Source organism: Zerene cesonia, chromosome 4 (assembly GCF_012273895.1).
Source record: "Zerene cesonia ecotype Mississippi chromosome 4, Zerene_cesonia_1.1, whole genome shotgun sequence".
NCBI lineage: Eukaryota > Metazoa > Arthropoda > Insecta > Lepidoptera > Pieridae > Zerene > Zerene cesonia.
In genome coordinates, this window is record NC_052105.1 from 4,133,676 (window position 1) to 4,156,907 (window position 23,232).

Here is a 23,232-nt window from a genome sequence, read left to right on the forward strand (position 1 = left end):
CTAGGCGTGTAAAGCCGCATCCTTGGTTCCAAGCATTTTTACACAACAGGTGTGTTTCAGCAGCCAACGTGTTAAAATTCAAAAGGACTGAATTTTATAACATTAATTTCCCATTCTCTTTACCAAAGGTACACACAAGCAACTTAACTTAAAAACTCAGAAGCACACACGTAAAATGTGCGGTTTTTAACACAGATCCAAATAGTATTAATGCTCGAAAAAATGGTTTGAATTTCAGATAAATTAAATGACAAAGGTCCTGCTAGTTTAATGCTAATCTTAGCAATCTGTAAATAAAATGCGCTCTCCCATTTCTCTCATCTGTGATCAAAGGTAGTCAAGTGTTTTTATTTCATTGAAAAGGTAAAGTTTACAAGGCCATTTTCCATTTTCAGGTCATAACAAATACTGAATTATAAAGAGAAAACTAGGAAGCGAGATGTTACCATAATAGAGATAATAAAAAAAAACAATTTTAGATCTATTTTATGGCATAAGTGAGTCTGTTTGGAATTATATTTATACACAGATAATTCGCAATGTTAAACTGTTTCGCTAGGCCGAACTTTAATTGAAAAATCTGAGCAAAGTTTGTTATAAGGTTTGTCATAATTTTTATGGAAGCAAAGTAGGAGTAAAATAATTACTAATATAATAATCTTCAATATTTTTGTTAGCATGATTATGAAATCAATGTGGATAATCTTTTCTTCGCCTTGTTGAGGTCGAACCAGGAACTTTGTAATAATGAGTTTGTATAATAAGTTTATGTTAATATTCTGTTCAATAATCTCATTGAATAAAAGCAATGTATGATTATTTATTATAAATTGCTTTTACACAACAAACTATAGAATGTACAAATCTGCCTCTTGCAAACCAGCAACGCGTAAATTTCTATGGCTCAGTTTCGCTGTTTAGATTTTCTTTATTTACCACTTGATCCTTCACCTAAATATTTTATTCCTACAAATATGGTTTCGGGCGCACCACGGGTAGGAGTTACCTCTCCATCTATTTTTTAATTGAAACAGATGAATATAATTTCCTATTAAATATGAAAATAACAAGACAAAACACGCTCTCAAATTAAGAACCGCCTTTGTTTTTGAAGGGTCGGTAAAAAACGAACAGATAAATAAGAATGCATAATTATAGAACGTCACTAAAATAGCTTATATAGCTAGCCGAATAAAGCTACTCATTTTATTATCACGCAAAAAATTTATTAATAATAAAATACATTTATTTAACTTAACCACTACCTTTTATATTTATAAAAAACATTTCATCATATCCTTTTACAAAACAACATTGAAATAATTATCTCTGTAACTGTGTAGGTAACCAAGAATTATATATTATACTAGCTGCACCCGGCAAACGCTGTTCTGCCTTACTCTTATCGTTTAGTGGTATGAAAAATAGATGTTAGCCGATTCTCAGACCTACCCAATATGCTTACCAAATTTCAGAGGAATCGGTCAAGCCGTTTCGGAGGAGTATAGAGACTAACATTGTGACACGAGAATTTTATATATAAGATATTGTAGACATGATTTTCTACACAATTTGGATAGGTACGTATAAGTTTTCTTATCGTTAAATGTACCTACAATTCGAACGCGGGAAAAAGCTGGTATGTAAAAGAGATTACATATTTATGATGACTTAAAATAGCACACATTTTTTTACAGGCGATACATTTTTGGGAGGGCAAAAATTTATCCCTTGTATAAAAAGCAAGGGTAAATTTCAATCCATTGTTGTCACTTTTTAATACAATTAAATGCAAATGATTTATTATAGTAATGTTAAGTCTGTTCTACTGTATTTATTATTTGTTTACTGGCAACACTAGTCCAAAGCAAGAGATCGGAAAGAGTTTGGCAACTCCTTAACTTGTTTAATAGCTTCGGTCTGGCAACCCATCGGCCGAAGCTTCTCGTTCACCGCCCAACGTTCGTCATTCTTCAGAAACCAATCTCTGTAAATTGAATATACATGTATTTTACTTATTTGAATTATTTCATAGTTTACTTTAATGCATGAAAAATAATTGTAATTTATTGACTAAATTTTCAAGTGCTAAGAAAATAAATTTTTTAATCTATTAGAAAGTTTATAACGTCTAGTCCTAAATAAATATATGTTCATATAATCCAAAAAATCCTACTTTTAATGTGCTTACATTACCATTTTGTATTTTTTAATTTTATTTCTTACCTCTTCGCTTCAACACGTTTGATCCAGTACCTCTTGATCTGATCTATAGATCCAGCCTTACCTCCATATTCGAATGGGAATAACTCTTTAGGAATATCATTATGCAGAGTCTCGGAATTCGGCTCATGGAATTTTATCTAAAAAAAATAAGCAGCTTACAGATATGAACTTACATTTGATTAAAAATTTAATGAAAATAAATAAAAAAAAACATATTTTATATATGCGGTTTGTTGTAAAAAGCAAAATCCTTTAAATTTTTAAAAACAATTTTTTTTTTCACTTTAAACTGATATCGATAGTTAGGAGTAAAATGACAATAATTAACTTAAAAATAAACCGAGAAGTATCCAAAAACTTTACATAAAACATTCCCATTCATAACATTTCAATCAAAAACAAGTATATAATTTACGAGAAGTTCGCGCTTTCAAATAAAAAATCATCAATCAATCATCTAAATCGGTTCACCCAGTCGATACTTACGGCTCATTTTGGTTTTGTAACCTACAAAGCCAAAAATAAGCAGTTGAATTATCTCCTCCTCTTTTGGATCTCGGGTTTTAATAAAGAGCACTGACTCACCAATTTAGCAACTTCCGATTTCAGGAACGGTTTACAAAGAGCAAAAATCCTTCCAATGTACGCCGGTGCGTTGATGACATGCACTTGTTTTAGCCTTACTGGAATTGCCTCCTGAAATAGTCGTAAAATCAATAAATAGATATCAGCAACTCATTATGTATTTACAACTATACACGTAGAATCATGGTAGAATCAAATAGATGAAAATGTTAACTTTTGAGTTGATTTGGGTGAAAATATTTTTGTATATAGTATCTTATATAGATAGCAAGTATACGCAAGGGAAAGTAAAGAACATTTTTGAAAATATTTGAAACCTTATCACAAAATTCATATTTTTAATACCTTATAGACCTGCCTGAACAAGGGAACTTTTAAATTGTATTTTGTCACTAACATTAGAAATTACTAATTTCTGCATAAAAATAATGAGTCTCTTTCGTCACATATTAAATTTAGACATGGTGTTCATTATACATCATATGATGTATAGATATTTATCATATTTTATACTTAACGATCATTCTAGAAGGAATATGGAGGTACATTTAACTTCCCATCGGGAAAAACAGATAAAGAATAAAATCCTTATTATATCCGATATAGTGAATGAACGACGAGCGCACAGATCATTATATCAAACATTTTAAACAAAAATTTAATCGAGCTTTTCTCACACTCTGTGATGCAATAAAATTCTAGTTTTAGGTCGTGGCTATTAAAACATAACGATTAAGATACACGTAATCGATTTAAGGTTCTTTTCTATTCACAGATTTAGATTTTGACACACTATTGTGCAAAAGCTTATGAGACCAAACTTTGCGTATAAGATTAACTCGCATACACACTTTGGTATGTAACTGTTTATTATTATTGATGAAAATAACATTCGCGTGCAGGGGCCTGACTCAAATATGTTACGAAAATTTTTAAATTGAAAGTTACTTGAAAACGTGTTTTGGGTTGCTAGTTGCCGATGGTGTTGAATTACATAAGTGTGAAGTTTAAATGTCAGTGTTTTGCTTATCGAAGTCAGTTTAACCCGTGAGTTTTATAAGATGTAAATTGATTAGATTGACTGATAGCCATTGAGCACAAATTGCCTAAGTTCGTTTCCAAAGGTTTCGCAAGCGTCGTATGAATGCTGCAGTTAAATTCAATTGCTCGGTCATAAATTGAGTTAGCTCAGAATGTAGACACAAATAGTAACTTAAACCGATTCTAAGAATTATATTAGATAAAGCCAATAATTTAATTGAGTTATTAAGAGTTTATTTCAATTTTGTATTATGTATTTTACATTGTCTTTTCAAGACGATGACGATAACGGAAAACGGCACCTTTTTATTTTAGTTTCCAAAATTGAGTCTAGATGAGTCTGTGACATACAAAGATGGAAACATACAGAAAGAGTTAATAGAAGCGTGTTAAAAACGAGGCTGACCGATTCTCGTACTTGATCTGGGATTATGCTTTAGCCACTAGGGAGGCACTTCTATTCTTTAACAAATAAAACCCACCTGAGTGTACATCATGTATTTCCTTAGAACCGACAGATTAATTTTTCCAATGAATCTGAGTGTAATATTATGTGCGTCAAATATAGGAATTTCTCCCGAAGGAATTTCATCTTCCTCAGTCAATCTCGTGTCGATTAACATGAAGAACGTTTTAATAGCATCCACGAAGTTAAATAGATCCAGATCCGGGTTATTTAGACGGTATACAAACACTTTGTAATTCTCTTTTGTTTTGTTGGGCAGTGGAATCAAGTCACTGAAATAAAAATTAACATTTTAAATTGCATTTATTATGTTAAAAATCCTCACAATATAACGGAAAAATACATAATTGTAATGAAACAGTCGGTAAATTTTGTTATTAAGGCTAAATGTCGCGAGCTAATAGAAATATATTAATATTATAATCACGAAAGTTTGCAAGATTGTATCCAGATACTTGTTATTCTATCACGCAAAATCTTCTGTTGGGATCTGTATGGGATATATAACTTTTCACCCGGGTACCACCCGAGTTAAGCCGCGGGTTTCATCTAGTGACTAGATTCTAGTCTATTCATAGTGTTAATGAGATCCTCAATCTGCATATTCTAGAAAATTTACTAAAGCTCCGTTAGTGGATGAAATACTACAGCGTTTAGCTACGATTCAATTAGTAATGTAGTTAATAAAGTACAAAAAGCATAGAATAAAATTAAAAGTACGTCTAAACTTATAGACAAATAAAATACATAGACGAATAAAGAACGTTCTCTTTATGTAAGTCAGTTAAAAAGTTAATGTAAGTACAGTAATTTGCATGTCTGTGTAATTATAGATAAGTTACTTTATCACATTAAAATCTTCTTCGATTTATTCGCAGTAACATACCAAATTTCAAAAATGCGTCGTATCTCCGGTGAACAAGGATCCCTCTTGCAGAAGAGGTCTGGAGCTGATGACCGTATGGTGAAAAATAAATCGATGGTGCGCTTAGCACGTTCTAATTTCTTGCCACAGCTAATGTAAAAGCGATGAATTAGAACATCCTCTGAAATAAATTAATTCATATGAAAAAAACAGAACAAACAGCCATCTCTAAAGATTTCGATTCAATAAATGTTCAATATGATGTTGGCTTAAATAAACTATTCTACCCCCCCATCGGTTCCAAGGGGGGGCTCAGTAGCTCAGATTGCACTCTGGCACTCTGAGTGAAGCTAATTGGACGCGGAGGGGCTGGACGGCCGGTCAGTGGTCTGAGAGACTCGAACGACCCGACGGCCAGGGGACCTTATAGCTGGCTGGCTGGTTGGCTGGCTGGCCTGAAGGCTGGCTGGCTAGCTGGCTGGAACCGGCTGGTAATCCGGTAGGCTTGCTGGCTGGATGGTGTATCGGCTGGCAGCCTGACTGGAACCGGCTGCCCCACCGGTTGGCTGGCTGGCTGGCTGGCTATAATGCCGGCTGGCCGGCTGCCTGGAACCGGCTGGTTGCCCGGCTGGCTGACTAGCTGCTTGTAAGGCTAGCTAGCTGGCTGGCTGGCTAGCTAGGATCCCCCGAGGGGCCAGGTTTGGTTCTGGTGCCGTTTAGATACGGCGAGGGATGGCGGCCAGTGGTCGCGGACTGGCGGTTTCCGCTGGGCAATAATGGGGCTGGAGGTTGATTGGGTCTCGTTTGGCTCAATCCTCCCGACTGGCAGGGTGCCGCACTTGTGCGACGGTGGATGGCGGCCAGAGGCCGCGTGCGATGTGTTTAGTGCGTGGGTAGTGAAACTACCAGCACAGTTTGGCGGGATCCCGACGCGTCGCTTTGGTGACGTGCGGTGAGTCCTTGCAGGTGGGCGTGGGGCGACGGCTGTCCTCTGACGGCCGTCTGCCAACTCGTAATCCGGTACGTGGGGCCGGACCGAGGGCCGCCACCTCTGGTGGGGGCTGCGAGGCAAAACCTCTATAAAAGTGCGCCGGAGGGCCCCCCGCGTGTATCACACGTTAGGAGGGCCTTTCGGCGTGCGCTCTCCGGTCGGACGGTGTAGGGGCCGGGGGTTTGGGGAACGCCGATGGTAGAGCGGGGAACAATCCATCGTTGGCGAGCGGGCGGCGTAAGCTTGTGTTCCAGCACGTCGCCTCGGGGTGGTCTACCAAGCGGAGGGCCTGGAAACGGACAACTGCTGGGCGGGACACGCGGTAGAGTACAATGTGTTCCCGCAGTCCCGTCTAAAGCAGCGCGTCGGAACACAGTGGGGTTTTAGTCGGTAGGAATCCGACATAACCCACGGCTCCTTCCCCGGGTGCCGTGGGTATCTTATGCAAGATTTCCCCACTTAAAAAAAAAAAAAAAAAAAAAAAACTATTCTAAACGACAACACAAATTTGGCATATTCTGGTAAAACTTCCTTTCTTATTATTTTAATCCATCTGTATACTAGATATTAGAACATATTGAACCGCTAGAGCTTCAATAAAAATGTACGCCAGAAAAAGCGCGGCTTTCTTGAACTACATTAATAAAGAGTATTTAATCCATTGAGTAGCATTGTCACTACCACGAAATTAAAAGACTCACTGCAACGGCCACTTCTTACCCATGTCATTAGCTAACAGGAAGGAAGAAGGGACTAGCGCCAGTTGGCTTTTAAAACGGATGTTTTTAAATACATTTTTAAGGCATTCTATGAATTCAACAAGACCAGAGGTCTTGTAGAATCTTCCATCGTAGCTCTATTCAGACTTCAAGCACATTAAGTAGTAAACCTATAAATAGTTACATTAATACACTAAACAATACTTAAGACCCTTAGGTAATAAAAGGTTATTATTCATTTGATAAATGCAACAAAGTGTTTATCGAGCTTTTGCTCTATGACCTCAACATTATTACTACCTACGTGGCGACATTTGTTATCTTATTTTATTTACTAACTTAATAAATTTCTCAAATAACATATAATTTTTTATTGAATACAAAACTATCATGATTGGCATTTGTAGTTTAAGTAAGTATTAAATGAGCTACCTAAATTTGTTGGTTAATGGTTTCATAATTTTGGCGTAACAACATGTAATATATTATTACATTTTTCGAAAGTTACATCACATGCATAATCATGACATCTGAAAGGCGTACAAACCTTGTAGTGTTAAATTATATTGTAATTTATAACGGTGATGTAAGGAAATTACATATTCTGTAAAGTTTGTGAATGTGTTGGAAACGTAACGAAATCTATGTATATTTTTCATTCGAGCCCAAGTTTTTTAACTGACCGGACATTATAACGGATATTAGGCTGATAATATTAAGCAACAATTTAGGAATTTTAATCTCATCTAGCCTATCACTAATCGACCATTTAGCGTGTCTTTTACAACAGCAGGCATAAATTTGTTGTATTTTTTTAATCTACATTCATAGAAACTAGGTTTAGTACAACTAACTGTTGTTTATGATAAAATATTCATTAATGAATATGAAACTTTTTTTTGATTTCATTAATAATAATAATATTACACTTATCACATTTATTGTAAATGTCTATAATTAAGAATAATCTTGTAATTTGATAAGAAATAAATTTATATAATTATTATTATTATTAATCACTAAAACTATACATTTTTAATTTAACTACATTGCTATAGAGAGACTAGCTATAGAGTTATAATGTTTTTATAAAGTAAAGTGTAGAGGGTTTCAATACATACAAATAAGAAGTTTTTTTTAAACTCAATAAATAAAAACTGATCTTTAATGCTAAATGTATCCTTAATTATACTTAGACCGCGCCTCCGTTTCCCATCAGGTCAAACATCTGCCCACCTCATATACATATATATAAAAAAGAAAACAAAATAAAAATTATAATATACCTATCCACACCTACTTAATACATAATAAGAATGTAAGAAATGTACGTGCAATCATTTAATTACGTTATAATTGTGTAACTATGATACATTGCAATATAAATGAAGTTTATGAGGTGTCCAATTGCGTGATTGATATTTATGTGCATCTTGCCCTAAAATTTAACTTAACAGGAGGCGCAAAAACGTCCAATGCGCTTAAATCATACTTTTGAACACGCCTGTAATTTAAATAATAAGCAAATTAAATAAGTGTGATGTGTTCTATATGCAAATTATTTATACTCTTTCACAAAAATGAATGCCTTGCGGGTATGTTAAGAAAATACCTTTATTCATATACATGTATGTCTAAAAACATTGAAGTAAAACGGAATACGCATTTGAAAATTTATTTTTGTAACTAATTTAATTCAGATGAATTAGTGGATAGTTTAATATCTGAAAAATATGCATATATTTGATTATCATCAAAATAAGATAATTCTGAAAAAGATATTTGACAGCCAGTACATAAATACATGTGTTTGCATAATTATCTTCCAAAATCTGTATTTATTATTCTAAGACCTTAAAATATTATTTTTCCTTGAATTTTATTCAGAAAATTAAAACACTCAATTGTCTGGTACAATTTTATATCACAAAAAATGCACAAATGGAATATGCAATATCACTAATTAAAGGATATAAGAAAAACGATTCCCAGAATTCAATTTAGAAAAATAATTAATATACAACGAATAATAAAACGTGCTTTTCTCATTTAGTTTAAATAATTATAAATAATACAATTACTAAAGCAATTAAGGAAACTCAAAATGCAATTATTTTTATCTTAATCTTAACCTTATCCTTTGCCCCTTAAAAGCAGACAGCGCATTTGAATGTTCATAGGTGATGGTGGTCGATTATGCGTACCACCAGCTCAGCTACCCACTACGACATGATAAAGAATACCACTGCACTGTACCTTAAGAGGTCGGGTAATGGGTGTTATGAGAGTCGAACGTAGTCAGATAGGAAGCTAATCCAGGCTCTTACGGAAGTAGAAACAAATTTTTTAAATACCAAAGGTACCTAATACAAAATTCTAATAGTCCATTTAGCTTATTCGACTGGGTTTCAACAATATTAAGATAAGAGACAAAGCCGATAGGTAATACGGTGTTCGAGACCGGGTGAGCGTGCAGGAAATAAAATGATTTTTTAATTTATCTGCACATGTAGATAACGTCACTACTGCTTGAAACGGTGAAGGAAAACATGGTGAGGAAACCGGCATGTCCAAGAATAAAAAGTTCGACGACATGTGACATCTACCAACCCGCACTTGGCCAGCCTTTCCTTACCGCACTTTCCTTACCCTTCCCAGTACTTTCCTCGTTAATTCTTTCCTAATCCCGTCCCAAATTAAAGTCGGCAATCCATTTGTAGAGGCATAAGGACTGTAATTTGATCTTATGTCCCTCCTAATGTTCATGGGCGGTGGTAGCGCTTACCATCAGGCTACCCACCAGCTCCATTGCCGACTATGTCATTAAAAGAAAAAAAAAACAATAAATATTTCATAACAACTTACCTTTCGTGACCAAGTGCCTTAAACCTTTACACGTGAATTATGTATGTCAATATGGTATTTCTTATTTAACAGCTATTTCTACATGCTTGTATTTATGATTACAATTCGACAATCTCTTTGGAGGTCGATAACCTCGTACATCTTTTGATACTTAGTTTAAAATATGTTTACGATGACGTATACTCGATGGTTAACTTATTTTTAAGTATCTTCATTATAAAGAATGTTTTAGACTATATTTCCCATTATATAGTGTATATTGTTACATTATTGCTTTAATTTTATTTAATTATAAATTTAGCTATAATTTTTAGGCATTTTACCTACTACCGCCACGATAATAAGTATCATTACTAAATCAGGTTAACAAACCAGTAATAGCATCATTTTACGTTTCTTATGCTATCATTTTGTTGATAATTCTAAAGGTATCAATGAAAAAGTTAAGAATCGGAAAATGGTGTTGTAATGACTTACCGACATCGTGGGGCAAATGAGGTTGATTGATCAACCAATCCTTTAAGGAAACTAACTCTTGATTCCATTCTACCTCTTGATCTGGCATGGCTCTGAAAACATAAGGATACTTAGTATGCTTTCATGAAGTAGAAGTGATTGTGCTTATGACCTATAGTCTACAATCTAATTACATAATCTTATGTCTGAGGCTTCTTAATTTTTTTGTAATGTATTGGATTATGCAGTTCAGACGGGCTTTAACAGATTCTTGAACAGTTATTTTTATTTGTTTAACAGTCTCATCTATGCATTTTCATGTCATTTGCATGTTATTTGAAATACTAAAATATAATTAACTCCTACAAAAAGGGTCATCGACGGCTATGGGTCGGGTGGTAGTGTTTCAGATTTTTAAAAATCACCAAATGCTAAAAATTTCCTATCAAACAGAAAATTTACAAAGCCAATCGGTTGAAACCCCTTGGAAACCTCTTTTAAAAATATGCCCGATTCTAAGGCGACTTAATGCTCTGTGTATGCTTTGTGTATTCTCTATATGACTGTATTGGCTATACCTATATTTGTCATGTTATCAAATTGAAAATTGCGGATAGCATCAAACTTAAAATCAAATATTTATTCATTCAATTAGACTTCTTCTAGAAGCACTTTTGAATCGTCATAACATAGCTTTATCATTTATCACCGGTTCGGCAAGAAACTCGGTAGTTGCTCTTTTAAAAACATGACACTAAGGAATAGTAAGGAATAATTTTAATAAGAAATTGTTAGTTAGTGGACCCATGTTATTTATAAAAATTAGGGCTGATGATGAATAACGATTAATGAATAAATATGCCCTGTGGTTCTAAAAGACAAAACTCCTTGGATTTCATTTTCCATAATATATTCTTTATGTAATAACGTTCGTACATTTAGTACAGTCTAGTGTCTTGATGTGCCGGTTGATTTCTGTCCTTTATTATTTTTTTCTTCACCTTTTATCACATTTATTACCTCAGTTTTGCTTTTATTACATTTATATGATGCAAAAGTATGTTGCATATTTTTAACGTTTTTGTTTTAATTATAAGAACAATTTGATACAAAGCTAGAAAAACATGAAATCAACATACCATGACATATAAGTACTTTATTGTATCCGTTTTTTGACACAAAAACAATTATTCACAGAATATCCAACGATAACATAAATTATAAAGTACCTATTTAAAAATATGTACAATTTTATCATTGAACAATCAAAATAATCCATTGAATATAATTGAGGAGGCCATGATAAAAAAAGTGAATTTATCCGAACGCGGCGTCGCGTATCGCGGAAACCTATTAGAATTGGTAAATTACATGATAGCATCAACAAGGTCCTATAATGTTTCTATTTCACCGGTGGGAAGCGTCAAAAGATTTCCAAAACTAAAAAAAAATAAACAGTACATTGGCAATATTAAGATATTGATATTTTATGTCTCTTAGGAAATACAATCTGACCATTTTCGTGGTGCTTTCGAGGCTGGAGGAGGCATGTAAACTAATAAAAAGTAATCGAACGCGTCAGATTAGGCTCGGGTAAAACCCAAAATCCTATTACGGGCTGTCCTGCTAACATGAGGCGGATCTTTGCTTCAAATAAAAAACAGTTTTGAAATTTTATCATTAATACGTCATTTGCTTTAGTAAACTTAGTCAATTGTCAAAACATTTTCATTACATTATATTTTTCTTAATAATTATATAAATTAATTTGTTTAATTTCTTTCGTCAGTGAGCAGTATTTATATTATTTTGTATTGTTTATTACACTGGAAATCATATTTTATGAAACTTATTTTCTAGGTATAACAAACTGGTTCTGCAACACAGAGCGATATTTTAGACAAAATTTAACGAGGAAAAATATTAAAATAAATAAGAATACGACATAACATGCCTACGACCTACAAAACAACCACCATACCACAGATAATATAATACTAGAATATGCGATATGATTATTCTCAAATGATGTTTGTCTGTTGTTTACACTATCATAGCAATAACCTGAGCATCAGCCAGCCAGTTCATTAAATGTATATAAAACGACACGACTGAATATATACGACCTATAAGAAACATCAATAAATTATTTATTTAATAAGGACAATGCGACATACCTACAGACAAACGCTTTCTTATTTGCGTTTTCAATAAGTACTATATATATATACTATCACGCATTGCGATACAGTCTGGTTGTTAGAAATACGTGAACGCAATTTAAATACAATTGTACCATTAGGTAATTAGGTTCTACAGGCCTTTGCTAATGCTTACAATTTTCGCTAACGATCCTCTTTGCTTACATTCTATCAGTATGGTAAAAATATCTCAAAAAGTTCGAATGATCTCAATGCGATCTTATGATATAAAAGAGTGAAAGTTCGAAAGTAGGGAGGCCGCTTTTTATCTCTGTACGTACCTACCGAAATGATGACCTGTAAATTTGTTTTTGATCGTGTTTGTGTTTTGTATTTATACCAGTTTGCTTTGCCTAGTTCCCAGGCACTCATAACATAATCACACGTTACCTTTTTGGCAACAATTGTGTTATGGGAAATCATTTTCAAGTTTTTATTAAAATTATTAGACACTTTAAGGAATAAAGTTTCATAAACTCGCTATGTGGTAGAATGTACTGCGGAAATGATTACGAATTCGCATTTAAATAAACATAACCAAGTCTTTAAACAATAAATGCAACATTTTAAGCAAATGGAAGGTTAAGTGGTTATGGAGTAAAATTGGAAAGACAAACCTATCTAATAATATAATACTAGTTTTCAAAGGAAAACCTGCATAGTTACCGTTCCCGTGAGGTTTTCAAGATAAAGCCAATCTTAGATCCTATCTCATGTCTGTTCTGGTCGAATGGTTAGGCGTAATGAAGAGGCAGACAGAGAGTCAGAGCGATAGATAGAGTTACTTTCGCATTATAATGTTAAATATAAAAAACAAACAATTGATATTTTTGTAAATTCTATGCATCCAATTTAAGAATATAGCATATAGCGGTTATAATTTTTATAAGATGTAAGATAATCAAGTAGGGCAGAAAATAACGAGGGGGAAGCAGAGTTTCATACATTATTTCGACGTGCTTATAATGGGTACTTATTATATATTACGATAGTTACTCTAATACTCTATACGCAATACACGTTTATTCATAACCTTTTACCAGTAACATTCATCAGTCCCCACAAAAACGTAGGCAGTCATAATTTGATTTTATGGCATACAACCATAAAGAAAAAACGTGTAACATGACTAAGTAATAATATCATGTAGCTCTCAGGGTTAATAGGTGATATTTATGTACAAAAACACATAACAATACTGTTTTGTCACGCTTTTTACACTTATTGTTATTCATATCTCGTATATTCGTACGTAAGGATTTAAAGATTATTTATGTAACAACAATATGATGCAAATGCTAGTTGGAGTCAAGGAAAATATCGCACGTACAAGTAATACATTGATAAACTCCTATTTACATCAACTATTTAAAATTACAATGAAAACTTTTAGAAATACTACTACAAAATAAATACTACCTACAATAATTGCTTTATATTATTATAATTGCTTATATTAAAAAAACCGGACCAGCCTGATAATCAGTGCTGTTTCGAGTTTGTTTCGTATGGCATTCAGTTATGTAATCAGTTAAGGTGTTTTTGATGGAACTATCTTAAAAGCATTGAGCTTTTTATCGAAACTCCCAAAAATACAAATAACCTCGGTAAATATTTCACTGAGCTAGAGCCAAAATACGGTTCTAGTTGAAAATTACAGTTAAAAATTAACATTTTCAGTGAATCAATCAAGTTTTGTACTTATAAAATAATGTTAAAACGAATACCTTGTAAATTCTTCATAAATAAACCGTATTAACTTTTAAATCACTTGTTTTAATGTCAATTAACTAAATAGTTGTTTATTTTTAAGTACCTATTTACTCGATTTTAAACATATACGGAAGCTTTACAGTATCTACTTATTGTATTAATGTCCAAGTGGCAATATACCAACTCCAAAAAAGCATGATATTGTTTATTTGCATAATTTACAATTTGTATTTTGTTTTGACGTAAAACATTGGGAATTGTTTCAAATTGATATATAGATGATTCATTTCAAAACGATTATTTATTGCATAAATTTAATATACCTTCGTCACTTTACTTAATTTAGTATTCTACTTAACGAATAAACAATAAGTTTTAAGGACTACATTTAGGTAGAGCAACTGTTTATCAAAAATAAATTATCGTACACTTATATAAAGGTTGTTTAATTTTTACAAGCACGAAATTTGTATGAGGAAATTTTTAATAAATTTTATATTGAAATAATAGAATATCATTTAAAATGTTTAGCCAAGCACAAATTGCACGCACATAACGTTTTCTATTGAAGGAAATAACAGAAGTCATTAAACTGAAATTAACATAATCATTAGAAACATTTTTCCACTGCTAGAAATGGGCAATGGGCTGACAAATTTATATGATTTAACGCAATTCATTAAACGTTATTAATTACAGCTCCATTTTGCGTTCCACAGCCCGAATGCGAAAATCGAGTCAAGGCGATCGGGGTAATGGTGTACAAGTGTGCAATTTAAAATTATAGCCATCATTTTTATTTATAATATGAAAAAAAAAGAATTTATGATCATTATTATTTCAGTTTTTTTCTTCTCTTTAAATATGCATTTGAGATTATTTTAATTGATGTTTAGACTATCAATAAAAATACGTAGTGTTTAGATAACCCTAGCACTCGTAAATAAAATAATCAGTTTCTATATGAGCTGCAATTCGCGACAATATTATTATTAAATGAAGTCTTAAAATATACCAACCATGAAAACTTGTAAAAGTTTACATGAATAAAAAATATTTAAATTGGAGTCCGAATTTTGAGTTTGAGTACAATCTATATTCTATACTCACGTCAGAGGATAAGATGTTAAGTAGCCGCATAAGAGGTAGCTAATGCTTGTGGATTTGTGTATCTGGGTCGGTATAGGGTGAAGATCTGCTGGACCGATTATATTGTACGTGATCCTTAAGTGATATAGGATATATTCACCATTGGCAAAGATCATTATAGAGGTGTGCAGTAAATGTACTTATAACAAACATTGCAACTTTGTAAGCTACTTGTCATTACATTATTTTTTGACGATGCCAAAGCGCAGTCAAGTCAAGATTAATGAATGTTCGAGCGTATACTTTTTAACGTATTATGTTATTATGATCCCTGAAAGAATAGTTTTATACCCAGCTTATTCCAGTTATAGTAAATTATCACAAATTTTCACCAAATATTTCAAAATAACTTAATGTATAGGTAGATGCCCACATAAGAAGCAAAAAATTTATCTGGGTGAATAGGAAGCTACAAACATTCGAACAAAAAAACAAACATGATAAAATTATTCAGATTTCGTTATTGTTCTCTAATTTAATCACACGTTCGTTTTAAATAAGTATTAAACGAAATTAGGTATAAGAATTACACTAGGTAACTTATTTTCATAATAAATGATAATATATGCAAGTGAATCCAATGCATAATTGATTATCATCAATGTCATTTCACGTGCGAATAAAATAATGCATAAAAAATTTGTAGTAATTCAGTTGATACAAGTTTCTATATATTTTTTAATTCATGACCTACGCACAATATTCATATCAAGAAGCCCCGTTATTTCTTTATCAACTGCCAATCTTATGTTGTGTAAACATTGGATACGCATTTAAAATTTCAAAATTAATTACTAGCCTCCTTTCGGATGTTGCGCCTAATTCTACTGTGTCTTGTATGTCTTATATTTCTTTATATTATAATATTGTTAAGATGAGGATAATCTATAGTGAACATATTGATAATTTTCTTGAGATTAAAATAGTACTATAAACATAAGATTTAAGATTGTATCACGGTAAAATTTTACGAACAACTCTACTCTAGACTCTTTTAATTACTTTTTATTGTTGTGGCAAACTTTTATTAGCCATTTACATAATTTGTATATAGGTACAAAGTACTTAACACCTATTTACCTATATAAAATTTGTTATCACGTTATTTTTACACGTAATAACTTTGTATTCAAATTTTAGAAACAATATAATATTTTTTTTTACAGATGAAAAATAATATTGAGTTTTTAATTAATGAACATTTAATAAACTATGTTAGCCCCCCGAAGTTCACAGGGGTGAGTGATTTTTTTTTTTTGAGTTAAAGTATATATATTTTTTACACCTGCTATCATCCTGATCGAGGCGGATATTATCGAAAAACTAAGTCATTAAAATCCAGCCGTTCCTTATCTTATTTATAAGTGGTGTAACTAACACGACTTTCTATTATAGAAATAAAATATAGATTTAGTTATGGCAATGTATATTCTAGACTAAATACTGTGTTTCATACATGATAATATCGTAATAACATTGGGTTTTGGTAACTTTCACAAAAAAAAAGTTAATAGAAATGCCCATTATATCTAATGGGCGCAGCTCTATTATAACTATTTACTAATTTAATGACTGTTAACCATTCATATTAACTTGACTAATGATTAATTAGGAGTCAATGAGATTTGATAATTTTATAATTATTATTTCTATCAAAAATGTATGATTTCCTAAATTTGTGATAAAACGTTACGCACGTAGAACATTTTGAACAGAATTTGTACTCTTATTTTCATACTTACGGTTTGTTAGTTAGCGCACTTGAATAAAATATTTAAAATAATTTGAATTATTTGTCTATGATTTACGGTCACTTCTTCCTTATTTTGGAAATGCGCGCGCAATTGGACGTTGGCACGTATAAACTGAATGCTGATCAACATCAACATACAGTCAACGATTTGTTGGAAGTGGAAATTGGAACCGTTTACCGTATTCTTAATATTCGAATTCGCTGCATATATACTGAGCATCATTCTTGCTTAAGAGGATATTGTAAGTATTAACAATTAGTAATGTAGATGACTTTAGTTGCTTTAGACGACTCATGAGCATAGAACCGGTCCTACATTCGATTTCAAATGGAGGTAAAAAAAGGTCTGGACAAGCCAAGACCCAGTTTCTACTTATTTGTAATAAAAATCGCTCAATCAAACAGATGTGATATACATAATATGACCCATACCCCAAAAAGGAACACAAAATACAAAAGCCTATATTACATTTTTTATCGAAACAAGTTTTATTTGTTTACACCAAATAGAACTTACTGTCTAGATTCTATAATGTAGAATACCTATTATTACCTTAATTGGACAGAGTTCTTTTATCCTAAAAAGAAAAAGAAAACAAAATTAAGTATTTCATAATTCAGACGCTTAACAAAACAAGCCAATACGAAAAAAAGAAGAAAATCTGAACATACTACTATAGGTATGTATATGCGTACTAAATATATTTATTACCTATATTTTTAAAGTGATTTGAATTTAAGCTATCTATTTAATCAAAATGACGTGAATTAAAAATAATAGCTGCTATCATTGCATTCGGCTGCGTGACTAATATACCTACGTTTGTGTGACTGGCTTGATAGGTTATATCTATAGGTACATTTAATATACATGTATTACTAATACATGTACTGCTCTAGAAAATTTAATCGTTTACAATAGATTTAATTTTTATTTACGTTTTACGTTTACGAATATATTTTATATATATTTGTAGGTCTATGTGAATTGTTAACAACGGGCAGCACTATAATTAACATATGTCATATACAGTCAATAATATTTTTGACATTTGACACTGACAAAGCTGCCAAAATTTGGGAAAAATTGCTAAAATAAAATTGAAATTGAAGTTTAGACAAACATTTGCCGCATGTATTAAATTTAATTACTAATAAGTATAAACAGTAACATTAATTATTACAATATTTTAAAAATGTTTGCTCTACAAACCCGTCGAATGTATCTAATATGTGATAAAATGATTGTCCGAAAAATAAGGCAGAGAAGGTCAGTGGGACCGAATCCAGGATTAGATGAAAGATTAAGGGTATTTCGAAAAGACGGTATTAAAGTTGAAGACAATGATGCTGAAGAATTTATTGAACAGTCCGAAAGTAGTTTTTATAATGTAAGTTAATATAATACGCATTAAATTTAGGTTACCCATGAGATACATATTGTTGAGGCATTTGTTAATTAAATTAATTTTTATTTAGGTTGGTGAAGCCTATAATGAACATCTAAACGAAACTCTGATTGGAAAACATGTAATACGTCACCACATTGTGAAAGAGAAATATTTTAAAGAGAACATGCCAAATCTATTGACTTGGAGTGAAAAGGAACAGATAAGACATCTAGCAACCACAATGCCTGACGAGTGGACGCCTCAAAGAATAGCTGAGAGCTTTCCTGTTACTGAAGCTGTAGTAAAGGTGAGAGTAGTTTTAACAATTTTCCCTGCTTCTACATTTTTTGAATTTTCTGGATCTAACTCCTGTTTTAAAAGACAAACATTTAATAACTGTATTGATAGATATGCATACAATATGATATTAAGTATATTCTTTTATTTACACTTGTGATAATTTTACAGAAATTACTAAAATTCCCATGGAAGCCCGCTACAGAACAGCGCATAGCTCGACATGATGCATCTGCTATGAGAAATTGGAGAGAACTAAAAGAGGGATCACTAGATATACCTGAAAAATTAAGGCAACACTTCCTAAAATTCTCTGAGAGGACAATCCCACCTTTAAATCAGTCATCTATCAAGATTGATCTAACTCAGGAAGAAAACATGGGAGAATTTGAAAGTATTATAAAGAAATGTGCCGCTTATGGTGCCAAAAATGAACATGTGCATGAGGGTCAGAAAATGCAAGGTGATAAAGCAAATCAGAATCACGAAACACAGAAAACTGACAAAAAACGATTAACACTGGATGAATTGGCCAATAAAATAAAAAATCGCTTAGAACAAGGCCAGAATGTTGATATGCCTGATAAAATAATAGTAGACTCTATTTCTCAAGTACCTGAACCAAAACCAGATCTTAAAAGAGATGTAGAATTATTCATGTCCAATGAAAAACAGGAGTTGACACAATTCAAGGCAGATGACAATAAATTAGAAGTTGTATCTGGTTCAAATTATCCTGAGAGGATAAGAATACCAAAAAAGGCATATAGAAAAGGTGCCACATATAAAGTAAATGACTGTTTCTATGATCATGACGGTCGATTTTTGTATAGAGTAATAGGTTTAACAGGCAAACAGTAACCATAGAGTAAAATTAGTGATAGTAAATAAAACAATTATATATAAGCCTTGATTTTTTTTATCAAAATTATATGCATTTATTATACTTGTCCTTTATGATAAAATAATTAAAACAATTACATTCAAGTTGAATACTAAACATGTACAGTATATTATTGCATGTCTTTTTATGTAACTATAGTAATTTTTTTGCAAATCTGACATCAAATATTTATATATTTACGTAATATGCTTCATGAATGTCATTACAAAAATATATCTTTTATAAACAAAATCTTTTGTACATAATAATACGAACATATGGCTTTAAGTAATCACATCTGGTTAAAACAACAACAACTTAATCAGGCATTTAAATTATTTCTGGATACAAACATTCCAGATATTCATATTACATGAAGATGAAAAAATAAAATTGGTTTAAAAATTAATACATAAATAGCATTACAATTTTAAATATATAGTCAAAAAGAGGAATCATTAAATAGCATACATTATTATTAATTCAAGACCATAACATGATCTACAATATCAGAAATAGTAACTTAGGCCATTATCAGATTATTAATTGTCCAAGTATTTCTATTATTGTTGCTAAAATAGTGATAAATTATTATATTATCGCATACATAAGACTCATTACAGTGTTATTAATATATAAACATTTTATTATATCATCGATTATATACTCAATTCACACATCCATATTTAATATTAATTCAACAAGGTAAATAAGATGTTGACAGTTGACACATACTAATACTTCGAACAATTGGCAATTTTAATATTTGAAACTTATTTGACACTTAATTTAACCGTTTTTCAGTAAAAGTTCCTTAAATTAATTGTGTCATCACCAAGATGAAATGGAAATGTAATTTAATGTTATTATTTTTGAAAGGAATTTTAATTATTTCATATCATTACCATTACCGCATTCTAAGCCTACGACTATACAATAAAATAGCATAATATATACAGAAATTTCGATACACTTCATGATTACTTATCATTAGCACCCAATATTATACAAAACTACTGGATATGCCGAAAATAATTGAGGGTAAAAAGCTGTAATTATTGCCAATGTGAATATACAATAGTATAGAATTAATACTTTATAATATAAAAATTAATTTTTTTTTCACCTTGTAACATATTGATTTATATGTTAGCACATTTATTGATTCTATTGATGCATGTCCGTCATCAAAGATTGCTTAAAATAATTAATAACAGAACATCATCAAGTTTCAATTTGTAATAAAATGCCTTTTTACACGCTTTTTATTAGCTTCACCTGTATGTTTGTTTGTTTGTATGTTTGTTTGTTTGTATGTTTGTTTGTTTGTAACTGACTTCTTTGGGCGCGATTTTGACCCACTTTAAACGGCCAGATTTCGTTCAAACTTTGTAGATTTATTGAGGACCGATGACAATACACTAATTTGATAAAATTATTCCAGTTTTCAATTTGCAAAATATGATTTTTGTTAAAGCGTGTTTTATAGTTTTTTTAAACTATTATATTTTATTTATTCGTATTAGGCTAGGTAACATTATTATCAAGGAATAATTTTGGGGCATGCAAATAGGCCATTAATGAATAAATCTAAATTACCGTACCATAAAAAACTTGATCCCAAATAGTAATGAAATAGCATTTGCGACGATTGAAAATTTGGACGGCACTTATGCTTTTAAAATTTAATATTAAAAAAAAAAGATTTTCATACATTTTGCATGTTAATTTGGACATTACTTGTATTTACTAGCAATTTCAATTATGCATGCTTAATTTTAATACATCCCAAACATGATTTCTGTATAAAATTCCTACTACAATATTATACAATTTTTAAGTTTTTTAAATTTCAAATAGATGTAACACTGAAGAAACAAACATCCTATTTCTATATTGCTTTGATTAAACTTGACCTTTTCTATATATTGTTCGTCATCATCATTGTTTTCCTACATTAAAAAAGGACATCCATTATTATAACAGTCAAAAGCTCGCAAACGTGATAAGAAGCCGAAATAAGCTGTAGCAAAACAAATCAATAAAATACTCTCCAATCTTCTTGGGCGGGCTGAAGTTAGCCGCGAGATGTGTGGAGTGCACGTACTATGCGCAAAATGACAGGAGCACACTACCGACAACTTCAGCCCGGTCATAAGTTTGGAGATCAACTGTTTATCACGAAACAAATTCATGGAATAAGCTATAGCGAAATAACCGTTCGGCCGTTCAGAGTAGTCGACGTTTCAATAGGCGAATGACCGGGTACTATTGTCGATTCACGTGACGTTCGTTCGGATAGGGCGTTAGTCTTCGACCTTGAGCTTGAGCCGCTTGAAGTAGTGCCTGCAGTAGACCGCGGTGGGCGAGGGCGGCAGGTCCTGCGGGCGCGCCTCGCTGCCGAGCTGCTCGATGGCGCGCGTGTACTCGCGCTGGAGCGCCACGAAGTCGATGTCCGGCTCGCCCAGCGCGGTCATCGCGAGGAAGAGGATATCCCTGTATAGGGCATAGGTTATTCGTTTTATACGTTAGTTGCCGTGTCTTTACACTTCTTATATATAGAATTCCCGTGTCACAATTTTAGTTAGTGAACTCCTCGGAAACGGCTGGACCGATTCTTATGAAATTTTGTGTGCATATTGGGTATGTCTGACAATCGGCCAACATCTATTTTTCATACCCCTAAATAATAAGAGTAAAGCAGAACAACGTTTGCGGGGTCAGCCAGTATAATTACAACATTTGCAATGTTACTGTTTTAACACTTATGAAATGTTCATTTGTTGTTCGTAAATGTTCGTTTATTAAGACAAGAGAGTATTTTCAACACATTAAGATGCTTTAATCACATCAAATCCTCTTTATGGGTAGAATAATAGTTAAGATTGAAACAGTTTAAAACGTTTCTATTATTTAAAATACTGACCTATAATAGGAGAGATATCGTTTATTTGGTGAAGTCGATTCCCTCCACGATGCTAATTTACGTATTGCATCGGAAAGGTCGTTGCTGAGTAAGCCATCTATTACTGTCAAAATAACTCTGAAAAATAAAAACAACATAAACAAAATAAGTATCTAAAAATAGCAAAATATCTATATATTTGTATTTCTTCATTTGTTCAGTTCAGTCTATGCAAATTCGCCTGTTCCTTACAACAAACTACTTAGTCATCAATTAGTTTATTCATTCATCCATTGAACTGACCGTTCACTCCTTCCACCCGTCCTTACAACATTATTCATTAACATACACGTCAATTTACGATCCACCTGCAAACGTATATCTAATCTACCGCAATTATGTGTGAGTGCGTGTGCGTACGTATGTACATGTGTATGTCTATAGTATGTACGAGTGTGCGTGTGCGTACGTATGTACGTGTGCATGTCTATAGTGTGTACGTGTGTGCGTGTCCGTACGTATGTACGTGTGCATGTCTATAGTGTGCACGAGTGTGCGAGTGCGTACGTATGTACGTGTGCATGTCTATAGTGTGCACGAGTGTGCGTGTGCGTACGTATGTACGTGTGCATGTCTATAGTGTACACGAGTGTGCGTGTGCGTACGTATGTACGTGTGCATGTCTATAGTGTGCACGAGTGTGCGAGTGCGTACGTATGTACGTGT

At 32.4% G+C, this 23,232-nt stretch overlaps 3 protein-coding genes across 10 annotated transcripts in view; 1 reads left to right on the forward strand and 2 right to left on the reverse strand.

The window, feature by feature from the left end:
* Positions 1 to 1,423: 1,423 nt before the first annotated feature.
* On the reverse strand, positions 1,424 to 17,193 carry LOC119839689 (alpha-tocopherol transfer protein-like). Its single transcript, XM_038366106.1, has 7 exons — positions 17,020 to 17,193; positions 10,236 to 10,327; positions 5,205 to 5,364; positions 4,335 to 4,590; positions 2,812 to 2,922; positions 2,227 to 2,363; positions 1,424 to 1,987 (listed from the first exon to the last, which is right to left on the reverse strand). Exons 2-7 carry the CDS (start codon positions 10,321 to 10,323, stop codon positions 1,858 to 1,860), a joined length of 882 nt encoding a protein of 293 aa, XP_038222034.1. The 5' UTR covers positions 10,324 to 10,327; positions 17,020 to 17,193; the 3' UTR covers positions 1,424 to 1,857.
* A 947-nt stretch (positions 17,194 to 18,140) lies between these two features.
* Positions 18,141 to 19,989, forward strand: LOC119839556 (neugrin). Its single transcript, XM_038365897.1, has 3 exons — positions 18,141 to 18,421; positions 18,510 to 18,728; positions 18,890 to 19,989. The coding sequence occupies exons 1-3, from the start codon at positions 18,227 to 18,229 to the stop codon at positions 19,577 to 19,579; spliced, it is 1,104 nt and encodes a 367-aa protein (XP_038221825.1). The 5' UTR covers positions 18,141 to 18,226; the 3' UTR covers positions 19,580 to 19,989.
* A 1,130-nt stretch (positions 19,990 to 21,119) lies between these two features.
* The window catches only part of LOC119839555 (DENN domain-containing protein Crag), a 26,803-nt gene continuing 24,690 nt past the window's right edge, over positions 21,120 to 23,232 (reverse strand). For all 8 annotated transcript variants that reach the window (XM_038365889.1, XM_038365890.1, XM_038365896.1 and 5 more), the window contains 2 exons: positions 22,528 to 22,644; positions 21,120 to 22,097 (listed from right to left, as the gene is read on the reverse strand). In XM_038365889.1, the coding sequence (XP_038221817.1) occupies positions 21,908 to 22,097; positions 22,528 to 22,644 (307 nt within the window). In that variant the 3' untranslated portion in view covers positions 21,120 to 21,907. The remainder of the gene's footprint in view (positions 22,098 to 22,527; positions 22,645 to 23,232) is intronic.

What these genes read in the sequence shown, in the direction of transcription:
- LOC119839689 (XM_038366106.1), bottom strand. Translation starts at nt 10,323, where the DNA reads ATGCCAGATCAAGAGGTAGAATGGAATCAAGAGTTAGTTTCCTTAAAG. An exon ending in TCATTTGCCCCACGATGTCG is followed by an intron (nt 5,365 to 10,235) that starts GTAAGTCATTAC and finishes AATTTATTTCAG; the next exon opens with AGGATGTTCTAATTCATCGC. An exon ending in AATCGGAAGTTGCTAAATTG is followed by an intron (nt 2,364 to 2,811) that starts GTGAGTCAGTGC and finishes TATTTTTTTTAG; the next exon opens with ATAAAATTCCATGAGCCGAA.
- LOC119839556 (XM_038365897.1), top strand. Translation starts at nt 18,227, where the DNA reads ATGTTTGCTCTACAAACCCGTCGAATGTATCTAATATGTGATAAAATG. An exon ending in CCGAAAGTAGTTTTTATAAT is followed by an intron (nt 18,422 to 18,509) that starts GTAAGTTAATAT and finishes ATTTTTATTTAG; the next exon opens with GTTGGTGAAGCCTATAATGA. An exon ending in TTACTGAAGCTGTAGTAAAG is followed by an intron (nt 18,729 to 18,889) that starts GTGAGAGTAGTT and finishes ATAATTTTACAG; the next exon opens with AAATTACTAAAATTCCCATG.